Source organism: Ptiloglossa arizonensis, chromosome 4 (assembly GCF_051014685.1).
Source record: "Ptiloglossa arizonensis isolate GNS036 chromosome 4, iyPtiAriz1_principal, whole genome shotgun sequence".
Lineage (NCBI taxonomy): Eukaryota > Metazoa > Arthropoda > Insecta > Hymenoptera > Colletidae > Ptiloglossa > Ptiloglossa arizonensis.
Genome location: NC_135051.1, coordinates 10,105,300 through 10,128,371, shown reverse-complemented (window position 1 = coordinate 10,128,371; position 23,072 = coordinate 10,105,300). Strand labels below are relative to the sequence as shown.

Genomic DNA, 23,072 nt, shown 5'->3' with positions numbered 1-23,072 from the left:
TCCCTATCTCGCGGCTAGATACGTCGGGACACGTACAAGTTACCTTGGACTCTTGGAGACTCTTGGAGACTCTTGGAGACTCTTGGAAACTTTCTCGATGGTAATTATGCGGTCCAGGTAGCCAGAGGAGGACTTTTCCCTGCGACTAGATACGGGTTAGGTCTACCATGGACTCTTGGCAACTCTCCCAGTAGAGGTCGCGTCGTTCGGATAGCCGCATGAGGATTGTTTCTGAACGCAGATGCCTTTTTGGGCCCTGTGTGCGATTACGTGATCGCCCCAGTGGCTAGATACGCTGGTGTGTGGGGTATACCTGTGTTGACGGCCGGTGGTCAGGCCGAGGCGTTCCGATACAAGGGGGAGCACTATCCTACGTTGACCAGGATGATGGGTTCCCATCGTTTGGTGGGCGAGGCGCTCAGGCACATGTTGAGACGATTCGGATGGAAGGTAGCCGGGCTCCTTTATCATAACCATGCGATGGCCAGTAGTCGCGGCAACTCGGAGTGCCATTTCACCTTGGGGGCGGTTTTCACGGCTCTGAACCAGACGCCGGTTCACAGGAGCTTTAACCAGGAAACGACCGCCGTCGAGGATTACAGGAACTTGCTCGCTTTCGTCTCAAAATCTGCCAGGAGTAAGTGCCGCCGACTCGAGCGATAATATATTCTATCGCGTCTTTCTCGCGCTGTAATCCTTTCGAAAATGACGAGTGCTCCGCAGCACTACTCGACGAACCATCGGGATCTTTTCTTTACGGAGGAGGAGAGGAGGAAGGGAGGAGTGGAGGAGACGGGGATGCTCCTTCCTTAATATCTCTTTAGTACTTTTTTCTGACAAATTTCAATTAACGGATATGTAATGGAAATACGAAATGGTTACGTCACGTTATATAGGTTAATACCTTCGAAAATAGTGCGACGAGAGTCCAGTGAAACAATACACGATAAACGAACCTTTAATATCTCGAACGTAACGCGAATCGCATAGATCCTAACGACGGTTGGCCGGTGAATCGTTTCGGAGGGTAATTAACTCCAAGTTCGTGAAACGAGACAAACAAGCTTTTCCTTCGTTTCAGTCGTAGTGATGTGCGCCAATTCGACTACTATTAGAGAGATTCTGTTGGCCGCCGAGGAGCTCGGGATGGTTGATTCCGGTGAATACGTATTTTTCTCCATTGAGCTTTCGTCCAGGTAAGCGGATCGAGTTTATCGAAATTTTAAACGGGTCTTCGCGATACCAAAACACAATTATCTTTCCTTTCGTTGCGTACGTACACCAAGGCGACAATAAGGTAACCTTGAACCGATTTTCCAAAAGCGTAGAGTGTCGTTTAAAAAGCTCACGGTCACGGTCTATTTCCAAAAATATGAAACACAAAACATCGAAAAGGTATCCGTTCGATAAACTCCCTCGTTGGATGCGTTTCCCACGAAGTGAGTTTTATCGTTTTTATCGTACGTTTAAATTTTTTTTCTCACTCCCGTTTTATTCACCGCGTTTCGTCGGAAAGATAAATAAATGAATAAACCAGCCGGAGAATCGCTCTGTACTCGAATCGATCGAGGCTTCGCTTCCTAAAGCACGAGGGGGTTCGAGGGCGTTGCCTCGATTTCCCGTCGGATCGAATTTTGATTCGATCGAAAGCCGCAAACCGCAATTCCCTGACTCGCCTCGCTTCGCTTCGCCTCGCCTCGCCTCGCTTCGCTTTGCCTCGCCTCGCCTCGCCTCGCCTCGCCTCTCCTCGCCTCGCCTCGCCCTCGCCCTCACCCTCGCCCTCGCCTTGTCTCGCCTCGCCCCGCCTCGCCCGAATTATCGTAAAGCGACGAACACGTTACGTTGTCGGTTTCCAACAACGAGCGTAATTCGAAGACGACTCGGGAGGAGGAAGGAGGGAGGGTATGGGGGGGGCTAAATTGTAACCACGATGTTGCTCGATGTCTCTCCCTTGCTTGGTTTCAGTGACAACAACTCGAAGGATCCGTGGCGATTGGAGACGGACACGGAGGAGAGAAACGAGAAAGCGAGGAAGGCCTATCAGGCACTGTTGACTGTGACCGCCCGTACCCCGGATAATTTCGAGTACTTGAACTTCTCGCGCGAAGTGAAGTCCCTCGCGCAGAGTAAATACAACTTCACGTTCGGGAACAGCTCGGTCTCGACGTTCGTCACTGCGTTTTACGACGCGGTGTTACTTTACGCCCTCGCGCTCAAAGAGAGCCTGCCCGGACTCCCTGGGAAAGTGAATTTGGACGGGGGTAATCTCACCCGACGAATGTGGGGGAGGAGCTTCAAAGGTAACGGAAGAACCCTTTTTTCCGGTACCGGGCTTAGTATCGGGTAAATTAGCTCCAAGAGCTAACACCTGAGAACTTTTTTCAAGCGTTGTCTCCCCACACTCGAGGGGCTCCGAGCTTACCGTTAAATAGACCGTTAAACTCTCTACTTACGGTTACCGTGATCGTACCGTCAAATTTTTCGTCGACTAGCGGGGCCGATACCTGAAAACTTTTTAATCGTATCGGAACGTAAACAGGATCCTTGAACCACGATACGTTCTACACCGGAGCGATCGACATCCGAGAATTTCTCAATTGCGTTAGAATAAGAATAACGGGCGGACCGAACGATCTTTAATCGGGTTGAGCCTCCTAACGTTTCTTTTGCAACTACGTGGATCTCTGTGCTCTAGATCGCCCTTGGTGTTTATTGGGTATTTTGCAGGTATAACGGGTGATGTGAACATCGACGAGAACGGGGACCGAATAGCGGACTATTCCCTCCTAGATATGAACCCGGAGACGTCAAAGTTCGAGGTAAAGCATCTCGCGGGCTCATCGTCGATGGAAACGCGCGTCCGTCCTTTCGACGATCATTCCGAGTCGTTTCTGTCCGTAGATTGTCGCCAATTACTACGGTGCCAATAAAACGTTGGAGTACGTCCCCGGGAAGAGAATTCACTGGTCGGGTGGTCGGTCGGAGCCACCGCCGGACACACCCACTTGCGGATTCGACGGCTCCTTGTGTCCCGACAACTGTGAGTCCGTTGAAATTATCTTATCGCGCGCCACGCGCCGATTCTACCGTTTCGAGGGCAACACGACCCTTTTCGTTTATTGTTTTCGACCCCGTCGCGTCGCCTCGCGTCCCCTCGCGTCGCGTAACGGTCGTCTTTTCGTGAAAATCGCACTGTAACTCCTTCATACGAATCAATTCTGTTCGACAGCTCTCCCAGTTCACGCGATACTCTCCATGGTGTTGAGCTCGATCGTCGTTGTGCTCGTCGTTGCCTCGGTCTTTATATACAGGTAAGTGGGATGTGGAATTTATTATACTTTAACGTTAGGGTTTCTTTACAATGGGTACTCTTTACGCCGGAATTCTTCTTACGCTAAAATTTCTTTTTCCGAAATATTTTTACGCTTTTAGTTCTCGTTTCTCTCGCGTTAGAATATTTTCACGCAAGATTTTCTTTGCGCTACCATTCTCTTACGGTAGAATTTCTTGGCGGCAGCGGCAGCAGTAGCAGCAGCAGCAGCAGCAGCAGAGGGGTTCTTTTTTTTGCGCCAGAATCTTTCCACCGTATTCGAATCGGTGGTACGTAAGGCGCTTAGAGACGGAGGACCTATCCGAGCGGTGGAAACCCGTTATATTTCTTCGAGCTTGGTCGTTACGATTCAAAGTCCACGGTCTCGCGGATCCAAGGGAACGGCTCGCCGAAATCGTTTCAACTTTCACGGGAGGACGAGCGTGTTTCGCTCTTTATCCGTCTCGTACGAATTACGGCCCGATTCGAAACTTTAATCGGATCCAAAGTTTGTTGTTCGCGCAACCAAGTTCATCGTTTTAAGCGCGTTCGAAGTTTCGCGGCTTTACGGGTTGCCCGGTCGTAAAATGTTAATCGGGCGACGCGATGCGTCGCGACGTGACCCTGTCTCGCTTCTTGCGTTGGCTTTTCTCGCAGAATAGGCTGTAACGCGTTTTATTCGAAGAGATACCGGCGACGCTCGAAAAGAATGCCACCGAAGGTCATTCGGAGGTTACTTCGACAAGTTTCAAAGTATCGAGTAAAAATATTTGAATCTGCAAACAATTTAAAAAAGTATTTTTTATTTTTCCGTTCTTTCTATCGGCTGGAATCTAGCGGACGTTGTAGTTTTCCTTGCGTGTATCGCATTTTCGAGACCGTAACTCGAAGGGAGAAAAGTTCGTATGCTTCTTCTCACAGAGGAGACTCGTTTTCTCGTTTTCTCGTTTTCTCGTTTCTACGGGTTTGATCCTCAACGGTATTCGTTTCCCCGGGACGCGCTAATCTTTGCTTTCGTCTTGCAGGCACTTTAAGCTCGAGGCGGAAATAGCTTCCATGACATGGAAGGTACACTGGAACGACATCCTCCTTGTGCCGAACGCGAAATCGAGAGGCTCCATGTACTCGTTGATCGCGAACAAGATGCGCGGTAGTCAGCTGGTGAATACAAAATATTGCATAATAACGCGTTTCGTGGCGCGATAACCAGTTGCTCTCTGAATCGGGGATGGGATCTCCCAGCGGTTAGACGGTTAGATTTTACGCTTCCCGGCGGATATTCGAAGCGACGCGGGGACGGAGAAGGGGGAACGAGTTTATTCGATTCGTTTTATTTTTCATCGGAGTACCGCTCGAACCGCGAGACGGTTCTTCGAAAAAGGAGAATTTTCTCGTTGCAAATTTTTTTCGATGTTTTCTCAACGACACACCCCCGGTCGTCGATATTTTTATTCGATTTACTCCGAGAGACTACGAACCAGCGAATTAATCCACGGCGTATATACATCATCGGGTAATAAGTTCTGTCGCGCGCGCAATTGACAACGAACCGGAGAAAAATAATCCACGTATCGTAACGACCGATCGTCTACACGGTGTTCCGTAATTGGTGAGCGAAACGCGCTCAGGGTGATTTTATGTCTCGAAATAAAACGGAACTCGTTTGTGAAACGAATTACGGGACACCCTGTACACGCTTGCTTTCTTTGTTTTCTCGTTGCAGACGATATACTTGGAGGAGAACGTGAGTCTACCGGACGAGCTGGACAAAAACGCATACGTTCCAACGGGTATTTACAAGGTTCGACATTTAACGACAGTAAAGCGACTCTCGAGTCGGAGAATTAACCGTTAGAAGTGGCTCGTTGACGCGAAACGATCGACATAAATATTTATTCGGGACTTTAGAATTTGTCCTTAACAATCGATCGCCGCTACTTCGCGCAATCGTGAAGCGAGAAATGCTTCGACGAATGTTTCTACCTCCAGGGTAAAAGTACGATTTATTGCAGAACTCTAAAGTCGCCATAAAATTGATACCAAGGGACAAGGTGGAAATCTCGCGACCCTTGTTGCTCGAATTAAAGAGGGTGAGTAACGTCGTCTCGAATCGAGACGTTTGCTTTTGACATTTACAAACGAGCTATCCGCGAAACGAGGGACGTTGCGGTTTCGTTCGTTAAAAAGGAAAAGAAACGACGAAGGGAAAAGTTAGTCGAGAACTTGCCCGTCTTGTTGAAACTACGGATCGTCGAGTCGCGGTAGAAGGTACTCGGGTATATCCTCGTTGTCGCTTTTCCTCGTCGTTTGTATTTCGAGATAATAGTTCTACGCCCGTAACTTTTCCTCTTGCACAGATGAAGGACCTGCAACACGATCATTTGGTACGATTTTACGGTGCGTGCGTGGAGCCACCGCACTGCTGCCTCTTGACCGAGTACTGTCCCAGGGGATCCCTTCAGGTTCGTCGATATATGTTCACCGAGTAGTTGGCAAAAGTCGTCGCGAGTCGCGAGTCGCGAGTTGCTCGCCCGAACGATTATTATTCGATTATTTACCGTAACCGGTGTACGGTACAAGTTGCTTCGTGGACGTTGCGATTTTGAAGGACTTTTCGGTCGATGGTTGATTCTTTCTCTACAACTCGAGGTTACCTTTGATAATTCTTTCGGTTTATCGGCTAGCAAAGAGAGAGAGAGAGAGAAAGAGAGAGAATATCATCGTCGCAAAGGTTGTTGGAAATCCCATCATCCGCGATAGAAGCAAATTTAATTCACCCATCGGTTACGGGGAGAAAAAAATCGTTCTCGATCCAGCCTGCGTCTCGCTCTTCGTGGTTTCTCTACTCGAGCACGTGGACGAGAGGAGCCAATCGGGATGAAGTTTGCGTTCGGGTCCGATAGAGTTTCCGTGTCCGGCTTGGTTGCCGAGCTCGATTAAAAATCTAATCGAATTCCACGATTAAAGTTTCGTTCTTTGGTGGCAATGGTTTTCAATCGAAAGGGCTGTGGCACGTACGAGCTCGGCCTAGTATTCGCGCTCGGCGCGCGGGCAAGTTTTCCGGATCCATTCGTGCCCGATGATTTGTTTTTCTTTTCGCGACAGGATATTCTGGAGAGCGAGCAAATGAAGTTGGATCGTGTGTTTCGTGGATCGTTGATACACGACATCGTGCGGGGCATGGCGTATCTGCATGCTTCCGAGCTGAAGAGCCACGGGAACTTAAAGTCCTCCAACTGCGTGGTGGACTCGCGTTTCGTCCTCAAGATCACCGACTTCGGCCTCCACGAGCTAAGAAAGGTGAACCCCTGCGACGCCGACGCGGACAAGGACAGTTACGCCTACTGGAGAAGTGAGTTGAAATTTCGTTCGTCTCGGAGTCACCGTTCCGCTGGAAATTACACCTTTCGAAGTTTAAAGACGACTCGAACGGACTTCCTATAAGGGAATTTAGAACACGTGGAGACCTCGTTAGGCGAAATGGAACCCCCACTTTTCACAAAGTTCGGTCGCTTATCTTTGGAAACGTACCGTGTGCGCGATCATCGGAGCTTCGAGCTCGTTTCGCGCGTACAAGGTTGTACTCGCGTTATCTACGAGTATGCGAGTATGCGAGTATTCGCACACGTGTTTTCGTCTATCAACGCGTGGAAATAGCGAGGGTCGAAATGCACGTAACTTTCACCGGTATTTGTGAACACGTACGAGATACCATCCGTCGCAGGGAGAAAGAAACATCGGTCCTAGATCGAGGGGATCTTCCAACCGTAGAACGTGCTTTTTAAAACGTTTTTGTCATTTTGTTTACGACTTTTACCGTCGAGCCTTTCCACGCGTACTCGTGGCTCGATAACATTCACGGAATTCTCGAAAACATAAAAAAATAAGCGATCCTGACTTTCTTGGCAGTCTTTACCGTTGCAGAGGTGACATTGAAAAGTGTTGAAAATCTTCGATTAGTGCACATTTCTAAGAAATCGTAAACAGTCGTAAGTAATTGAACGTTGTTACTATTGTACAGTAACGTTCTACGGTAAGCGTGCGCAGTGTTGAGTAGTTTTTGCTCGGCCCGATCGTTGAAACATCGTTCTTTGTAGGACCGATTTTTCTTTCTCCCACACCTGTGCGCGTTCCTTCCGACACGATTTCACCGTATACGTGTGTAGTTGAACCTTAGGGCGTTGCTCCGTTCGACTGCACTCTCGAGAGATAAAAAACGTACCGAATGTATAGAACTCGTGTTTTTAACTTTACGATAGAACGATAGGACCAAAGGAATACCCTTGGGGAGCGCGCAGTCGCATTTGTTAGAAAAAACCGATATAGGATGTTCGCGGTGGTGATGCGAGCAATGTTTTTCTTGCAAACGGTAAGCGAGGAAAATTTTTCTTCTCGAAGGAAATTAGTCTCGAAATATGTATTCGTACGATAAAAAAAGGAATGTATTAGGGGCATTCGATTAAAAAGATAAAAGGTAACGGAATCGAGGACCATCGTGATCGTAAGACAGTGAAATATGTTCGTTTTGCACAGAGCAGCTGTGGACAGCTCCGGAGTTACTGAGAATGGAGAGACGGTCGCCGGAGGGTACTCAAAAAGGGGACGTGTACAGTTTCGCCGTGATCGTTCACGAGATCGTGGTGCGCCAGGGACCGTTCTACTTGGGCGAAAACTGTTATCTCTCCCCGAGGGGTAAGTCGTTCTTACGAATAAACCTCGTCACCGAGTACACGTGTCCTACCGGGTCTTCGGGGACGCGCAGTAATACGGAACGAGCGGAAAAGGGTGGAAAAATTCGTCGAATTTCCCGTTAAATCGGGAACGAGAGGACGCGTAAGTTGATTTCTCGCTGTTATCGACCGTTGTACGAATTGTAAAATGTTCATCGGTAAAGCAGACTCTCCAGCTCCTTCGAGAAAACAGTCTTACCGACCGTGTGACGCGTGGAAGCTACATCGGGGAATCGGAAAGGCGTTGAACGCGGTGATGGCTCGGTAAGGTAGTTTACGAATTCTCGGAAGCTCGGCTCTCGACGGTTCGCGGGCAGGATCGATGACAGGATGGAACGTGCCACAAGTAGGCTAGGAGCGTTTCGAGACGGGGGTTGAAAGCTCAGTCGAAGCTTTCACGCGTCCTGGAACGCACACGGGTTTTCGCGCGCGCTGCTTCGTTGTCGCTTCTCTTCTAATCCCTCTCTGTCGCTCGTCCTCCTCTCGCTCTCGCTTATTCTTCTTTCTTCGCTTCTCTCGAGTTCGTAATCCTGCATCGGCACGCGAAATCACCGATACTCGGTTATGGCAGAGGCGACGCTCTAATAATACGCCGCGGGGAGGGAGAGGACGCGGTAGGTTCTCGGCTTCCACCGGTCGTTTAATTAGCCCAACCTCGGCGGTTTGCCGAAAGGAGCGTGCCTGCGTGACTGTGCGACCGCGTGACTGCGTGTCTCCGTGACTCCGTGACTCCGTGACTGCGTGACTGCGTGACTGCGTGACCGCGGGACTGCGTGACCGCGTGACTGCGTGATTGCGCGATTCCGTGCCCCGTCCGTCTCGATACGTGCTTGTGTTTACGAATCGTTCGACCGTCCTCATTTGCGCGGCCCGATTTTCCTTTTTGTTCGATATTCATCCCCTTTGCCACCCTACCACCCTTTGCTCCCACTCGTACCAGTTCACCCCTTTTTCTACTCCAGTCTTTTTCGTAGCCAATTACCCTGATTCCGTATCCGAGATCCGGCGGTTAATTGATTGCTTTTAGCACGCCTTTCGGAAAAAGGAGGAGGGAGGGTCGGATAGTCTCGGAAAATGAAATAGTACAGCAATCACCGTTTATTAAAAATATACGAAAGTTTCGTTTTAAATATTGGTTGCTGGTAATTCGTTGGGGATGGGGGAGGGGAGCGGGTTCGATCGTCCCTTGCCCCGTTGCGAAAACGTCGTGCGTGCTTTCCGCGTTCGTCGAACTTTTTCGGAAACAACGAGCGTTCGTTCGCGTTGCGCAAACGAGGAAAAATAAACACGAGTTGGACGACCCTTTGAAAATTCCGAGATGGTTTAAAAAAAACATTAATACGTCGTACATCCTCGAGAACGTATCGAGTGACGCGGTTTCACGCTCGATACTGGCAATTTCCACGAGTGGTTAACCGCGAGTAATTGGAATTCTCGCGTTCCGAATGATCGTGATTCTTCGAATCTCTTTCGGAAGTTCGTCCTTGAATCGTTCAACTATCCTCGATACTGGCAATTATCCACTACGAGTACTTGGACTCTCGCTGTTCTATAAATTTGAATTTTCAAGAAAGATCGATCGCGAGTAATCGGACTTGCTCGGCTTTCTTTCGATTTTTGGCTCGTGAAAAGGTAATTTTCCAAGGTTACTCGAGACTTGGATCGGCGCGTGCATGGACGCAGATCTTTGATCTTAAATCGAAGTCCTCGGATCGATCCTCGTACCGGTCGGAGTTTGGAGAAAAGCTCCGGGTGAAAAGTTTCGGAAAATCGCGTATCGATCTATGCCCCAGGGCGGCTTTAAAGGAGGTCTTCGAGTCGATCGCTTTGAGCGTTTCACGGGGGTTTCCGTGACGTAGGGGTTGAGGGTAAATCGCGAGGACCTCCCTCGACCTGCAAAAGCGTCGTGACGTCGTCGAGAGGGGAATTCGATCCGGATAATTTTGCGCCAGACTTGATATTTACCCCCCTCCTTCCCACCCTCTCCTCTGCGTGGACAGTTTGTACAATTTGAAACCCCGTACGCGGAAATCCAGGTCGAATTAACTCCGTCGAGGGATGCACGCATTCCGGGGTAACTCCGCTCGCGTGTAGTTCCCATCGATTAAACGATTAACCGTGGAGACGATAACGTTTAAACGCCCGCGACGACGAGAGATTTCGAATACGTGGATCTTCCGTCCTGTATCCCGATTGGTCTCTCTCTCCTTCATCGAAGCTGCGCGTGAAAAAGAAATACGTAGGTGGAACAACAGTGTGTGTGTGTGTGTGTGTGTGTGTGTGTGTGTGTGTGTGTGTGTGTGTGTGTGTGTGTGTGTGTGTGTGTGTGTGTGTGTGTGTGTGTGTGTGTGTGTGTGTGTGTGTGAGAGAGAGAGAGAGAGAGAGAGAGAGAGAGAGAGAGAGAGAGAGAGAGAGAGAGAGAGAGAGAGAGAGAGAGAGAGAGAGAGAGAGAGAGAGAGAGAGAGAGAGAGAGAGAGAGAGAGAGAGAGAGAGAGAGAGAGAGAGAGAGAGAGAGAGAGAGAGAGAGAGAGAGAGAGAGAGAGAGAGAGAGAGAGAGAATGTGACAAATGTGAGTATTAGAGAGAATAGAACGAGTAAAATGAGTTCGTCCGTAGTAAGCCTCGCGAATAGAATTAGTAGAATGAGTCTGTCCGTAGTAAGTTTCGCGAGTAGAATGAGTCGGTGTTCATTCTACCAAGTAGTAGACAGTACGAGGGGGAGAGAGAGAGAAAGAGAGAGAGAGGGAGAGAGAGAGAACCCAAGTCGAGGATGAAGCAGCGAAATCACAAGGGTGTCGGTGCATAAAACAGATAGATAATCGGGAGAGATAGGAAAAGGGTGGAGAAATGGCGGAGAGAAGCAAATCGTCGAGCACGAGTAGCCTGACGTTGCCAGCGATACCTGGTGCGAGCCCCGATGGCGGGGCCAGTCCTCGAAGGGCCGTTAGCCCCTTGCTCGAGGTCCGTAGGCCCCACTGCACCCTCAACTGCGAGAGTTGCAACGCCTTCTTGGAGGACCTGTACAGGCACAATAGTAGGTTCAATCTTTATCTCTCCCTTCATCCCCTAGACGAATGAATTCAATTTCCTTCCGCTGAGAGGTAGCGGTCACTCACCCCTAGGTTACAGCCTGGTCGAAAATTCCTTTCCACCGAGTCTTTTACACTTATTTTTATTTTCTATTTATTTATCTGGACAATTGGTAGGCTTTGTCACAGTGTCGGCGTAAGGGATGTCCATCACAAAGGTACAGGGTGCTCGAAAACTCCTTTCCGTCTCGTCTCTCACGATTTTTCTGCAATTTTATTTATTCGTATCGGCGATTGGCATTCTTTAACATAACGTGTCGGTGTAGAACTCATGGTGGTGCCCGTACAGCGACACGACGAGGACTCTTTAGGTCGAGAGGGCTCTTTCGCTTCTCTTACAATGACTCGGAAATACGATCGCGTTTCTCCTTTGTTCCAAGAGTCTGGGACGCAATACGGAGATGGATTTTCCATTTTTGCTCTCTCGTCCCTTCGTTCGGTCCTCACCTTGTCAATTTGATCCGCGCGAATTGAGCATTGTCAATGCTCATCCTCGCCTCAGCAGCTACCGTCAATTTTTACCACGCGTTATCGGTCATCCGAACTCTGGCCACTGCTATCGCGAGTTTCCTCGTCTATTCGCGTCTTTCCAGGCTAATGGGATCCATTATTTTACTTTGTGCAACGCTTCCTGGATTCTCGGTCGTTTCGTATCCGTTTCGCAATCGTTTTGAATTTATATCGCGTGGTTGGACGGTAAAACCTTCGGAATAATAACATCGTTCCCCGGTTGGATCTACGTGGCTTTCAACCGGCTTCGGGTCTCGGAACTTTGTCCAAATTTTGCTCCGGGTGCACGCGCGCGCGAATCGATCGATTCTCGTCCCGAAAGGAGAAAAAAGAAACTCTGTTGTCCCGTGAGCAACGTAGACGCGAGTGGAATTTTAAACGGAAGTAATAGTCCCGTTTACAGAATTTAACGATTCAGCAGAGTTCCTTTGTAGCGGTGATTCACGGAGACCTCGTTCTCGTTCGATGTATTGGACTTTTCTTATCCGATTTACTGTCGTTGCTTTTTCCCCCGATCAATGTTTATTTAAGGCGTGGAGTCTCGTGACGGTCACTGACGACCGACTAAGTAAAATGTGAGCAATAGTAATACTTTAATATCGGTAACGAAAATTTGCCAAGGTTACGAAGAAAAAGAGAAACGTTGTTCAGAAAATGTAACTTTTCGTTTGGCATTGGGTTTGTAACATTTTTCCAACAATTTTTCGACTCGGTATGCTCTTCGATAATTGTTGGCGATCTGTGACGCGCAATGTTCGAGTCGTAGAGAATTTGAGCCAAACGTTGGACTAAATTTTTCTGGTCGATGTTAGGGGATTGAAATTCTTTGGTTCGCATCTTTCTCCTTTCGTAGAAGCAGGGAAGCACCGTTTCCCAAGCTCAGGGTCTATAAATTTTAAATCTCGAAGTGCACGCGCGCGCCGTTCGAGCAACCGAGACTCGTTCCACTGAAAGCCGCGAGCAAGTGGTAAGAGACGTGATTCGGCCGACGTGTGCGCGATCGAAACCAACGAATCGCCAACGAACCGGCCGAAAGATTAACATAATTAACACATCGAATACCATGGTGGTTACTGCCTTTACTACTTAAACTGACAAATAATATTCGTAAACGTTTAAATATACGGTAACGTCGTTAGCGAATATCAAGTACACTGACAAACTATCGAATATTTCTACTTTCTTACAGTTTGCACGAATATCGAGGGTGTATTTCAAGATGGAAGACCGTAATTCGTCTTCGTAGCAATTAAACTTGTACTTTCCTTTCCCAACGACACACATTATTATCCACGGGATACATCCGCGTCTGGTAGTTCGAGAGAAGCTCCCAGTTTAATTGTATCAGCGACACTGCTTCGAACTCGACACTGCTTCCACCCACAGGTGTCTATATTTAAGGATGTCCTCGACGTTTGTTCCGACACAAAGAAAACTCGAAATATTTCAGTTTCTCGGTGTACTCGTTGTTTCGCAGCATCTGTTAACGACAGTAACGTTATTTCAATGTTCGCGAGTATTTCAGTTCGTTCGATGTAACTATAAAGAACAACCAGTGCCATTGTTCAACGGGTCAACTTGCTCTAACTCTCCACGTGACTTCGAAGTCACGCACCCCTGTGCCTATATTCTCGAAGCCCGATTTCATCTTTCTACTGTGCGTCATTGCGCGCAAACAGTATGCCCTGTTCAGTTTTTTTCCGATCGGCGACGAGATTGAAAAAGTTCCGAGGAAAGTCTGTTTCTGACGAGGTCTGTTTCAGAAATCGTGGAGGGGGTGAAAAGGGGCGGAGGATCCCCGATGAGGCCCGCGATCGACGAATCTTCGGCAGAGGAGGTGGTAAGCTTTCAAATTCCTCGGCGATCGGATCGATCGATCGACGAATAACGATTCTCGATTCTCGATAGGTGGCGACACTGATGAGACGATGTTGGGCCGAAGACGCCGCGGACAGACCGGACTTTTCCGCACTGAAACAAACGATACGAAAAATTAACAAGTGAGTAAACAAATAACTCTTTGCATTATTTTTTTTCATTTTCCCCTGGCCGGAAAGGGAGAGAAAGAAACGTTGCAACGTGCGCGTTTCAATAAACGAAAAAAACTTTACGAAACCGTGAAAAATCCATGCCGTGGTGGTAATAGTTGGAGAGAGGGACAGAGACGGAGGTCGTAAAATTTTAACGCGGCTTGCTGGAACCTTTACGAAGCTGAAGATTATTCGCGTCGTCGATTACGCTGTTTATTCGTGGCGTCGTGGAACAGCGATTTCTCTTCTCGAAATAAAATTTTGTTCCCCCCTTGTTCCTTCGCCGCCCCTCTGTCTCATTTGCACGATTGTTCGACGAACGAACATTTGCCGCGCGATTCTTTTTAACGACGTCCCTTTGCTTTCACTGGAACCTCTTGTAAAGGGAACCATTTTGACCAAGAGGTCGTGCACTGCTGGCAAAAAGTTTAGGACCGTAAATAAAATTATGCAGTATTTTTTATTAAAAGATATCGATGGAGAATTGTTTCCTTTTCGTTATTTAAAGGGTTTTACTTTACTTCGACAGGATCGTCCAAATAAATATCTCCGTCGTGGAGAATGTTTTTTAGGGAAAAATTTTTGTCGAGCTCTTTCAAGGTCGTCTTTTCGTAGGAAAATTTATATTTTTTACATAAGTAGCCACTTTCGTTCGATACATCCTGTACACGGTTCGCGCACGAGTCAACTATGTTTCCTTAAACGGTCCTTTTCTCGAAATATCCCTCTCTGGATTTCCTTGCCTCTCCTGGAACAATTCCAGACATCCTTTGAATTAATTTTTCGATCGTATCTCCAGCAACGGTCTTCCAGTGTTCGTTCAGCAGCTTCCACGAGTGCTCTTTCGACGTTGGTATTTCCCAACCGTCGAATAGCTTCTTACACGGAAATTTCTGAACGAAACAACGAGAAACGATAATAAAGTAATCAGTGAACATTTCTTAAATCAACAAAACCGTTAAAGTTACCTTCCACTAATTGTGTTAAGAAATGTAGTAGAAAGTTGGTCTTGAACTTTTAGCCAATTGTGTGTATCCTCGACAAATGTTTCCAACTTAAATTGGACCAGTCTCCAATCTTCCAAGATGAAGCTGGAATTACTTACCACTAGTTGGTGGAAGCAATCGTAAACAACGCGCTGGAAAGCATCTCTCGTGCAGAAATCATCGTTAAATTCTTTCTTCCCTAATCTCGAAGCATTCTTCCCTTTGACCGCTACGCTCCGTGGATGAAAAATGTTCCAAATGCTTGGAACTCGTGTTTTTAATTTTATAATGCAACGAGAGGACTGTAGGAGTCGTATCTACTGCAATAGCTTCAAGTGGTAGGACACTATGGGTCGAAAAAGACCCGAGGCATGCATCGAGGTTAAAGGGTTAAATGGCTAGGTCTCGATGGCTGAGAGAAATTCTTAGTCCCCTCCACCCCTCCACCACCTCCACCCCCCTCTCGCTAGCTTCTACGTCTCTGTTACGGGGTCGATCGCCTCTGATATTGGCATAGTTGTCAGGTTCTGTGCCAAGTGGGTAGGACCTACGATGGCCTCTTGCTCGAGAAGAATTCGAGAAACATTGGACCCCGTTCGTCGATCGGTCGATAATCGAGGGAGAGATGGTCGCCAATTTCTTAGGCGCTTGGGACCACGAGTTTCTTGACCACGTTCTCTTTGATGTAATCGCGACGACGCGAATAAACGTGTACCTTCGACCCCTTCAGGTCCCCCCTTCGACCGTGTCGAAACTTTTACGAATCTAGACAAATGGGTGATAATTGAGAAATCGAGGACATCGAAGAGATGGATAAATATATTTTTCGAACTCAAGGTTAGGCGCAAGGGGGCCCACTTCGATCGCGTCGAAGCTCTCAAGAAGGTCGAGGGGCAGGCGTTAATCGTAGAATCGACGTCGAACAAATAAATCGTGAAAATTGAAGGGGGTGTCGACGCGTCTGGAGCCACCCTCGATCGCATGGAAAGTTTCGTCGAACCCCCCGCGACCGACTGACATTTATCGAGTACCACTTGGAGTATCTTTTCATTAGTTACAAGCATTTCGAACGCTTCGAGTGTCGAACAGTTTCATCGATCGATACGAGCGCCCTGTTGCGCGACACTGCGATACTGCGCAGATGTACCGGAATTTCCTCCATTTCCGTGCCGCTTCGTTCACGAGCTAAATTCAGCGCGATTTTCCGTCGACGAGGTGTCCCCGTGTCCCGCTGATCAGCCTCGGCTAACCCGAGGCTCGTTAAGCACCAATCGGGCGGTACCCGAATCGACCCACGATTACACTTTTCTGCTCCACGAGTGCCAAACGATTCGTGCAACCGATGGAAAACTTTTAGCGAAAAATTACACCATTAAAATCCTTGGAACGATCGCAATATCTTTCTCAATTGTTTTACAGAAGTTTCTTTCCAAGTACGATACGATACGTATACCATGCATCTACAAGGACTGAATCGTTTTATAAAATTCGGTAAAAAGTTCCTCAATTTTTAGCAGCCGATCGTTACATCCAATGAACGCATTATGATTAAAATTAGAAAGAAAGTTGGCCTTTTAAACTATATATCGGCCTTCGAAAAATGACAAAATCTTTCGATCGACTCGAATAAAATTTTCTTCGTAGAATGTCGCGCAATAGAGGAAATTCTGAACCAGAGCTTGGAAGTTTTTGCTTTTAATTCCACGCTTTTTCTTTACCGCGTAAACGAGTTCCAATTACACGAGGAGGCGAATTTTTTCGAATCGCTCGCTGGGTTTCAGAGACCACGAGAGCAGCAACATCATGGACAATTTGCTCTCTCGCATGACGCAATACGCCACCAACTTGGAGGCTCTGGTGGCTGAGCGAACAGCGGATTACCTCGAGGAGAAACGAAAATGCGAGGAGCTTCTCTATCAGTTATTGCCAAGGTGAGCTCCCGGATAATACGATCGAATTTTTCGAGGTTTCTTTTCTTCGTCGGTTACGAGTCTGGAGATCACCAGGGGCCACGTTTTGTACACCAAAGTGAACTCCGTGGTGTGGGTTGTCTTAAAATGTTGGCTTTTACGTAATTTTCAGGTCCGTCGCGTCTCAATTGATACTCGGTCAGAGCGTAATAGCCGAAACTTACGATCAAGTGACCATCTACTTCAGCGATATCGTAGGATTCACTCAATTATCGGCCGAGAGTACGCCTCTCCAGGTGGTGGATTTACTCAACGATCTTTACACGTGCTTTGATTCCATCATCGAGAACTTCGACGTCTACAAAGTGAGTCCAATTCGGTTCGCGATATCGTCGTAGCACCGCTCCCACGTTTCGAGCTTGCGCGGTGTTTTATCTTTGTCATTTTTCCCATCGTTTGCCCATCAAAGATTCGTTTATTTATTGTTTCCTTTCCAGGTGGAGACAATAGGGGACGCTTATATGGTAGTATCGGGATTGCCCGTAAGAAATGGAACGAATCACGCCAGAGAGATCGCGAGGATGAGCTTGGCGTTAAGAGACACCGTGATGACCTTCAGTATTCGCCATAGACCGAGCGAGCAGCTGAAACTTCGAATTGGAATGCATTCTGGTAAAATCTATACCAATCTCCTCTCTTTTCTTTCACCGGATTTATTTCAATTCCCAACGCTCCTAAATGTTTGCGTTTACTACTCGATTCCTCGTCCGTGTTGCACGTTCCAGGACCCTGCGTAGCTGGAGTAGTCGGTCTGAAGATGCCCAGGTACTGTCTCTTCGGGGACACCGTCAACACAGCTTCCAGAATGGAGAGCAACGGAGAAGGTAATTGTGCGGTTCACCTATGTGTCGCTTAAGAGATTTACGTCGATTTGTGTCGTTACGAGAGCATCCTTCGAATACGTTCTCCCGTCTGCAGCTCTAATGATCCACGTCAGCCCGAAGACTAAGGAGATCTTGGACACGTTTGGCACGTTCGAACTGGTTTGCAGAGGAGAGGTCAATCTAAAGGTGAGGCTTCCCCAAAACCCTCGATACTTGCGGATTGCAGTGAGAAATCTGGGGAATAAAGGTCACTGCTAGAACCTCCTTCCGTTCTTCAAAGAATACTCTCCGACAAAGTTTCATTCTCGTACACTTTTACGCGCAGGGCAAGGGCAAGATGACCACCTACTGGCTGACTGGCGAAAAGTCAACGAACAACAATGTCCAGCCAGCGAGCACGTTGCCCACGCCATCGATCACCGCAGCCTCGGCAGCGATAGAAGCTCCGGCAACCATGACAACGATTTCTGTGGTGGCGCCGACAACGACGTCCCCTACTACGACCGTAATCACCGCCCCGGTTCCGGCCACGTCCGGAGTAGCCACGAATCCAAAGCCCCAAGAGAAACGATCGTCCCAAACGACTCAACAAATTTCCCAGGAGCAGAACACGAATCACCGAGCCACCCAAAAACTCCAAGAGCAACCACGATTCCAATCTACCCAGCAAATGGGTCAGCAGCTTCGACAGCAGAGTCCAAGTCGAAAGGTGGCCAACGAGGGTGACGTCGATGGTAGCAATGGGGGCCAGTTCGTCGCTCGTTCGCGCACGATATCCAGCAGTACCGTCGGCGATGGTTCTCCGTCGCGTAACAGAGTCCCCGTCGGTTCGACGTCGAGCAACACGGTACCGCAAGCTCGGCGATCCTATCAGGCTGGCGAGAGTCTGCCCAATCACACGGAGAGTGGACCCAACGCCCCCCTACTTGTAACCGCGACGCCTCTCCCGCGAGTTTAGCTCCAAGCATCGTCCAAGAATCGTCTCGAGACGTCCCGACGATGAACCGATTTCATTCCTAATACGTGTATCGTTGTTTCGTATAGAATAGCAGCGAGCTCCGATCGGGCGAACCCGATCGACACTTTGGGTCCACTCGTTCGAAAGAATGCCTTTCGAAGTAAAATTAAGAAATTTCCGGGGAACACGGAATCGCTGTTCGGCCTCCACCCGGGGAACAAAGGGGGAGAGGCGAGTTTCCTTGCATCCGCGAAAATAGTTTCCGTTCGTTCTCCTCCCCTCCCACCCCTTCCCTCTTTACGCGAGAAATTCGTAACCCTTGGTTCCTCCGGGGCGGAGCGAGGGGGCTCCGAGCAGCTCGCAAAACGTAGATCCGTCTTCTGGGCAGCGTGTCGATACAATTTCGAGGACCAGCGCTTTAAAGGGAATCGTGTCCGCGGAGTTATTATTTTTGTTGCGCGTGCGCTCAAGTCGAGTAGATTGGAAGAATCGGCGATTTGATGTATCCGATCTATCGCGCAGGAGGCGAGGATGTGCGAGATATTCGAAGCGGGGGATTGAGCCCACGCGCGTCGTTTCTATGTTGGAAGAGAAAAGGAGAAGAAATAGATTATATATTTACGACGAGTTAAAGTTAGGCATCGGTGTACAGAAGTGTTATAGCGAATCAGAGGCTGGGCCTCGTGTCTAGGGAAACCCAACCTGTCGAGCGACGGAGCTTCGGGCGAGGGGACCACCCCCCGATAAAAAAACGCTTCGCTAGCGCGCTCGATGCGCGGCAAAAAGAAAGTACGGGAATCGTGCACCGTGTCGCGATTCGACCCACGGCGCCTCTTAACGATCGAATTTCTCTCTATTCGTGTCAATCTCTTTTAACGATGTACCCGGTCGATATTCCGGGAAATAAAGTTTCATCGTTTTTGAAAGTCACTCGGTGTTGTTCCCGCGCCTGCACGCGTTAAAACGATGCGTTCTGTTTCTGAATCATTTTGTTTCTTACGTACTAGCAACGAGCGGAAAAGCGTTGGTCGAATCCTCTCTTGTTCTGTGCTCAACACTGGTGCAACAAACGCCGACGTACCTGAGTGATCGTGCACGAGTAATTGATCGCGTGCTCCAAGTTCGAGTAGTACTCTTTTGCGAAAAATTTGGCGAGATACTCGCAGCGACCTACTTCGTAGTACGATCCACGACATTCTGGATAAGCTGACGGTATCTAAATATTTTAATTTTATTTTTTATCGTACGCGATATCTTACCGTATCGTTTCTTTCACCTACAGTTGCAGTCGAAACGGTGCGCACGAGTTTCAAATCCCGAAATTGATGTTCCGCTCCGTCTAAAGAAACCGGAAGATCCAAGATTTTATCTACGTAGCAGCAATACGTCAAAAATAGGAGTCTATTTTAATAGAACGATAGATTTATAGAAATTCGTCTTCCTGTTTGACGAAAGAGGGTTTCCACGGTACGTTGAGACACTTTTTGATACTTACTGCGCTAACAAAAATTAATTAGATTTACTCACTCGTGAGATCGATGGATAAGGAGCGACCGTGGCAGAGAGCGCACAAAACGTATAAAGGAAATGTTTGCCGAAACATTTTTGTTCGAATCGATTCCGTTGATTCTTGTATCTTCGACTCGTGAATCGATCAGGAGTGGCGATCACGGCAACGGATACACTCGAGGGACACCAGAGAACGAACGAAACTCCAAAAATAGTGGAAACCGTCGCTTATATACGGATGTAGGTCGCCTCCGGGTTCTATGCAACCCGCTGTGCACTATGTAACGCTGGTTGCAGAGTTCAGGATGCACCATACTTGTCGGTAACTCTTCTTCGCGTACGCGACCCACAGCGGAGACGTAGAACGGACCGCTCTATGGGAATTGAAACACCAGTCTCGAAAAAAAGCAAAGATTTTATCGAGACATGGAACTCTGGTAATGTATATATATTGAATCCTTGCATCGAAATCGATAAGATTACAAAACGTAGGTGTTTTCTCTTACAGAGCGTGTAGGGTTACCGTTTCGTACAAATATAACTCTTGCGGCTCGACACTGGTTCACGGCAAAGCAACGCATTCTTAGAAAGTAAATAAGAATAAATATGAAACCAAGGTACATACAATTCCGCGATATTTGTAACGAATAAAAAGGAGGGAGGGGATTTCCTTTTTACGGGGAATAATATCATTAATAACCGTTAATAGGAATAGTTCACCCGGTATACTGCCACTGGTCCGGAGCGAAGAGAACGCGGCACGCGACAGCGTTGAAAATTAGCGGTGCGACGCGACTCGAACGACGACTATCGGGAGCAAAAGAAAGTAACGGAGAAAAAACCGAAACGGGACTGGACGAGAGAGCGGTTAGGGAGTGAGAAAGAGAGGAGGAGGAGGAGGAGGTGGGGCAGTCGCGAAAAGAAAATGGGAGGAGAAAGATCGCGATCGAGGACAAGCCAGAGGCATTTCCATTTAAGGCACCACGGGTGCAATCTCTCGCTCCTCACGGCGCCACTTTGACACGCATATTCGTGAAACGTTTACGCTACACCACCGTAACACGGTTTTCTCCAACAGGATCCCTTCGATTCGAGGAAGGAAAACACTTGATCAGGGAAAAGAAGAGGGACGATTGTTTCGACGCTATTAAAACAACAGCTGCCTACATGCGAACGATTCTTTATTGGAAGCAAAGTAAGGGTCTCGATACTCGTCGAGCAGGACGAGTGCGGCGATAGCGTTCTCTCATTGTTTATGCGTTGGCATCGTCGATCGGTACAGGCTTGGCGGTAAGATCCTTCAGATTCAAGGTGTAGCCGTAGACTCTGGAAGTTTTTGTGGCGGGATCGTAAATTCGATCGACATGTCGAAGAGTATCACCGACGATTTTGTCCGTGCTCTCGCGGACGTATTGTTTACCGTCGGACGTGCGACCCGATTGAACGATCTTCGTTCCGTCGTTATTCGTCAAAACGACGTTGTTGCCACCGATCGTCTGCACGCTCCCAGCCGCTGTAACGAGATCGAACGGAATCATTGGCAAAAGCGCCACGCGGTCGCCTTGAGAAACCGAGAGAACGTGTTTCTAGCGTTTTCGCTAGTGAAAGTGAACGCGCGTTTCAGGGATTTTGAGACGGCGACGAAAAGTCGGTTCCGATGGAAAAAATCGGAGGCCCGTGCGCAGGGGAGACGTAGGAAACCGATCGCTTACCCAGTTCCCTGTCCAGGTTCTCCGTAGCTCGATGGACCTGGGCCAAGTTGCTCTGCACCGTTTCCTGCACTTGTTGGTTCAGTTGTTGGACGTTATGCTGGATGTTTCTGTTCAGCTGGTCGATATTCTCGGTCAGTCCAGCCAACCAATCCATCCCTGAAACACCTCGCTGCTCGATGAATCCACTGTCGCAAAAATGTCGCGTTTAACAATCGGTTCCCACGTGTGGGAAATCGGGGGAAAGGTTGCGTAGTTCGTAAATTTATCGCTGGCGTAGCGCCACTCGGTCGTAACGGATCGACTAACCTGCACAACAGCGCTGCGAACAGAGACGCGACGCAGAATCGTCCCCTCATCTTTCCTTCTCGCGTTTATCCAACCTTACCCGGTGGTATTCTTTTCTCGTTTATTTCGGATCGACGAAGAACGTTCGAGCCACGCGACGCAAAACCGTGCGAATGCGACGTAGAGATACATACGTGGCGGTGGAACGCCGCGCTAGAATCGTTTTCCCCCTTTGATCCGTCTATCGAACGACGGACTATGCCTCGTTTCGAACGTTTACTTTTCCCTATCTTCTTTGTATCGCGTAGCCACACGGTCGCGCGTGCACGTGTTTAGTACTCGCGGTGTAATAAACTGCGTACACGTTTTATCGATGGTTGCGCGAACGAATAGCGCGCGGTACGATAAATAATTCGCATGCTCGGATTCGAGATGTCTAGTTCAATAGATATCGGACGTTGGGGGTTCACCCGCGCACGAGAACGGTCTCCACGCCGCTCTATCGAAACGAGTCGATTCGATCTTCTCTTCTCGTTCGATCGATCGCTGCATCCCGAATCAAGTTACGAAGAAACACCCGACGTATACCGGAGACCGATAACAGGGAGGGCGCAGGGTTATCTACGGAACGCGCATTGGAAAGGGCGCGAGCACGGGATCAATCGATTCGGTCGATTGGGTCGATTCGGTCGAGGCCATCGATGGTTCGCAACGAATATTTTTCCAGCGCGCAGTTGCGGTACCGGTACGCATCTCCGTCTCGATCGATTTCCCGTAAAATCGATCGCACGACGGGTTATCGGGAACAGGCGTTACGATTTACGAGGCGAACCGAACCGGACCAGTTATCGCGTCGAGCTTCCCGGTACGGGGTTCGCTTCGTTGAAATTATTATTAGTTTCGCAACTATCGTCGCTGCACGCGTAGTTACACATTTCCGCAAATAATAAATAAAAAATATTGCCTGTAATAAATATCGTTGCACTCGGGGCCAGCGGTAAGTGCTCAATGCGCGTATAAATTGCGAACAGTCCCCACCACGGGGACCTCGAAGGTTCGAAGGCAAACGCCCACCGGTGGTTACTTTGTCTTTTACGGACGGAACGAAATGTCCCGGGTGGGCATGCGTTACGCGCATACCTCGTTTCCAAAGATCGTTA

General features: G+C 48.5%; 2 protein-coding genes and 1 long non-coding RNA gene across 4 annotated transcripts in view; 2 read left to right on the top strand and 1 right to left on the bottom strand.

Annotated features, from left to right (window-relative positions):
- Positions 1 to 19,336, top strand: part of LOC143145350 (atrial natriuretic peptide receptor 1) — a 30,885-nt gene extending 11,549 nt beyond the window's left edge. Inside the window, exons 5-24 of one of the 2 annotated variants that reach the window (XM_076308655.1) lie at positions 242 to 637; positions 1,082 to 1,196; positions 1,966 to 2,300; positions 2,728 to 2,819; positions 2,902 to 3,040; positions 3,230 to 3,311; positions 4,336 to 4,471; positions 5,034 to 5,111; positions 5,323 to 5,400; positions 5,668 to 5,772; positions 6,416 to 6,662; positions 7,844 to 8,002; positions 13,402 to 13,478; positions 13,547 to 13,638; positions 16,436 to 16,585; positions 16,737 to 16,929; positions 17,062 to 17,236; positions 17,350 to 17,448; positions 17,543 to 17,634; positions 17,774 to 19,336. In XM_076308655.1, coding sequence (XP_076164770.1) covers positions 242 to 637; positions 1,082 to 1,196; positions 1,966 to 2,300; positions 2,728 to 2,819; positions 2,902 to 3,040; positions 3,230 to 3,311; positions 4,336 to 4,471; positions 5,034 to 5,111; positions 5,323 to 5,400; positions 5,668 to 5,772; positions 6,416 to 6,662; positions 7,844 to 8,002; positions 13,402 to 13,478; positions 13,547 to 13,638; positions 16,436 to 16,585; positions 16,737 to 16,929; positions 17,062 to 17,236; positions 17,350 to 17,448; positions 17,543 to 17,634; positions 17,774 to 18,406 — 3,473 coding nt within the window. In that variant the 3' untranslated portion in view covers positions 18,407 to 19,336. The remainder of the gene's footprint in view (positions 1 to 241; positions 638 to 1,081; positions 1,197 to 1,965; positions 2,301 to 2,727; positions 2,820 to 2,901; positions 3,041 to 3,229; positions 3,312 to 4,335; positions 4,472 to 5,033; positions 5,112 to 5,322; positions 5,401 to 5,667; positions 5,773 to 6,415; positions 6,663 to 7,843; positions 8,003 to 13,401; positions 13,479 to 13,546; positions 13,639 to 16,435; positions 16,586 to 16,736; positions 16,930 to 17,061; positions 17,237 to 17,349; positions 17,449 to 17,542; positions 17,635 to 17,773) is intronic. The other variant, XM_076308654.1, reaches the window with a different exon arrangement.
- Positions 19,337 to 20,056: 720 nt separating this feature from the next.
- Positions 20,057 to 20,733, top strand: LOC143146356 (uncharacterized). Its single transcript, XR_012991918.1, has 3 exons — positions 20,057 to 20,352; positions 20,424 to 20,532; positions 20,625 to 20,733. It is a non-coding gene; the product is annotated as an uncharacterized LOC143146356 (long non-coding RNA).
- A 346-nt stretch (positions 20,734 to 21,079) lies between these two features.
- LOC143145617 (uncharacterized) lies at positions 21,080 to 22,371 on the bottom strand. Its single transcript, XM_076309152.1, has 3 exons — positions 21,934 to 22,371; positions 21,628 to 21,812; positions 21,080 to 21,428 (listed from the first exon to the last, which is right to left on the bottom strand). The coding sequence occupies exons 1-3, from the start codon at positions 21,981 to 21,983 to the stop codon at positions 21,169 to 21,171; spliced, it is 495 nt and encodes a 164-aa protein (XP_076165267.1). The 5' UTR covers positions 21,984 to 22,371; the 3' UTR covers positions 21,080 to 21,168.
- Positions 22,372 to 23,072: the final 701 nt, after the last annotated feature.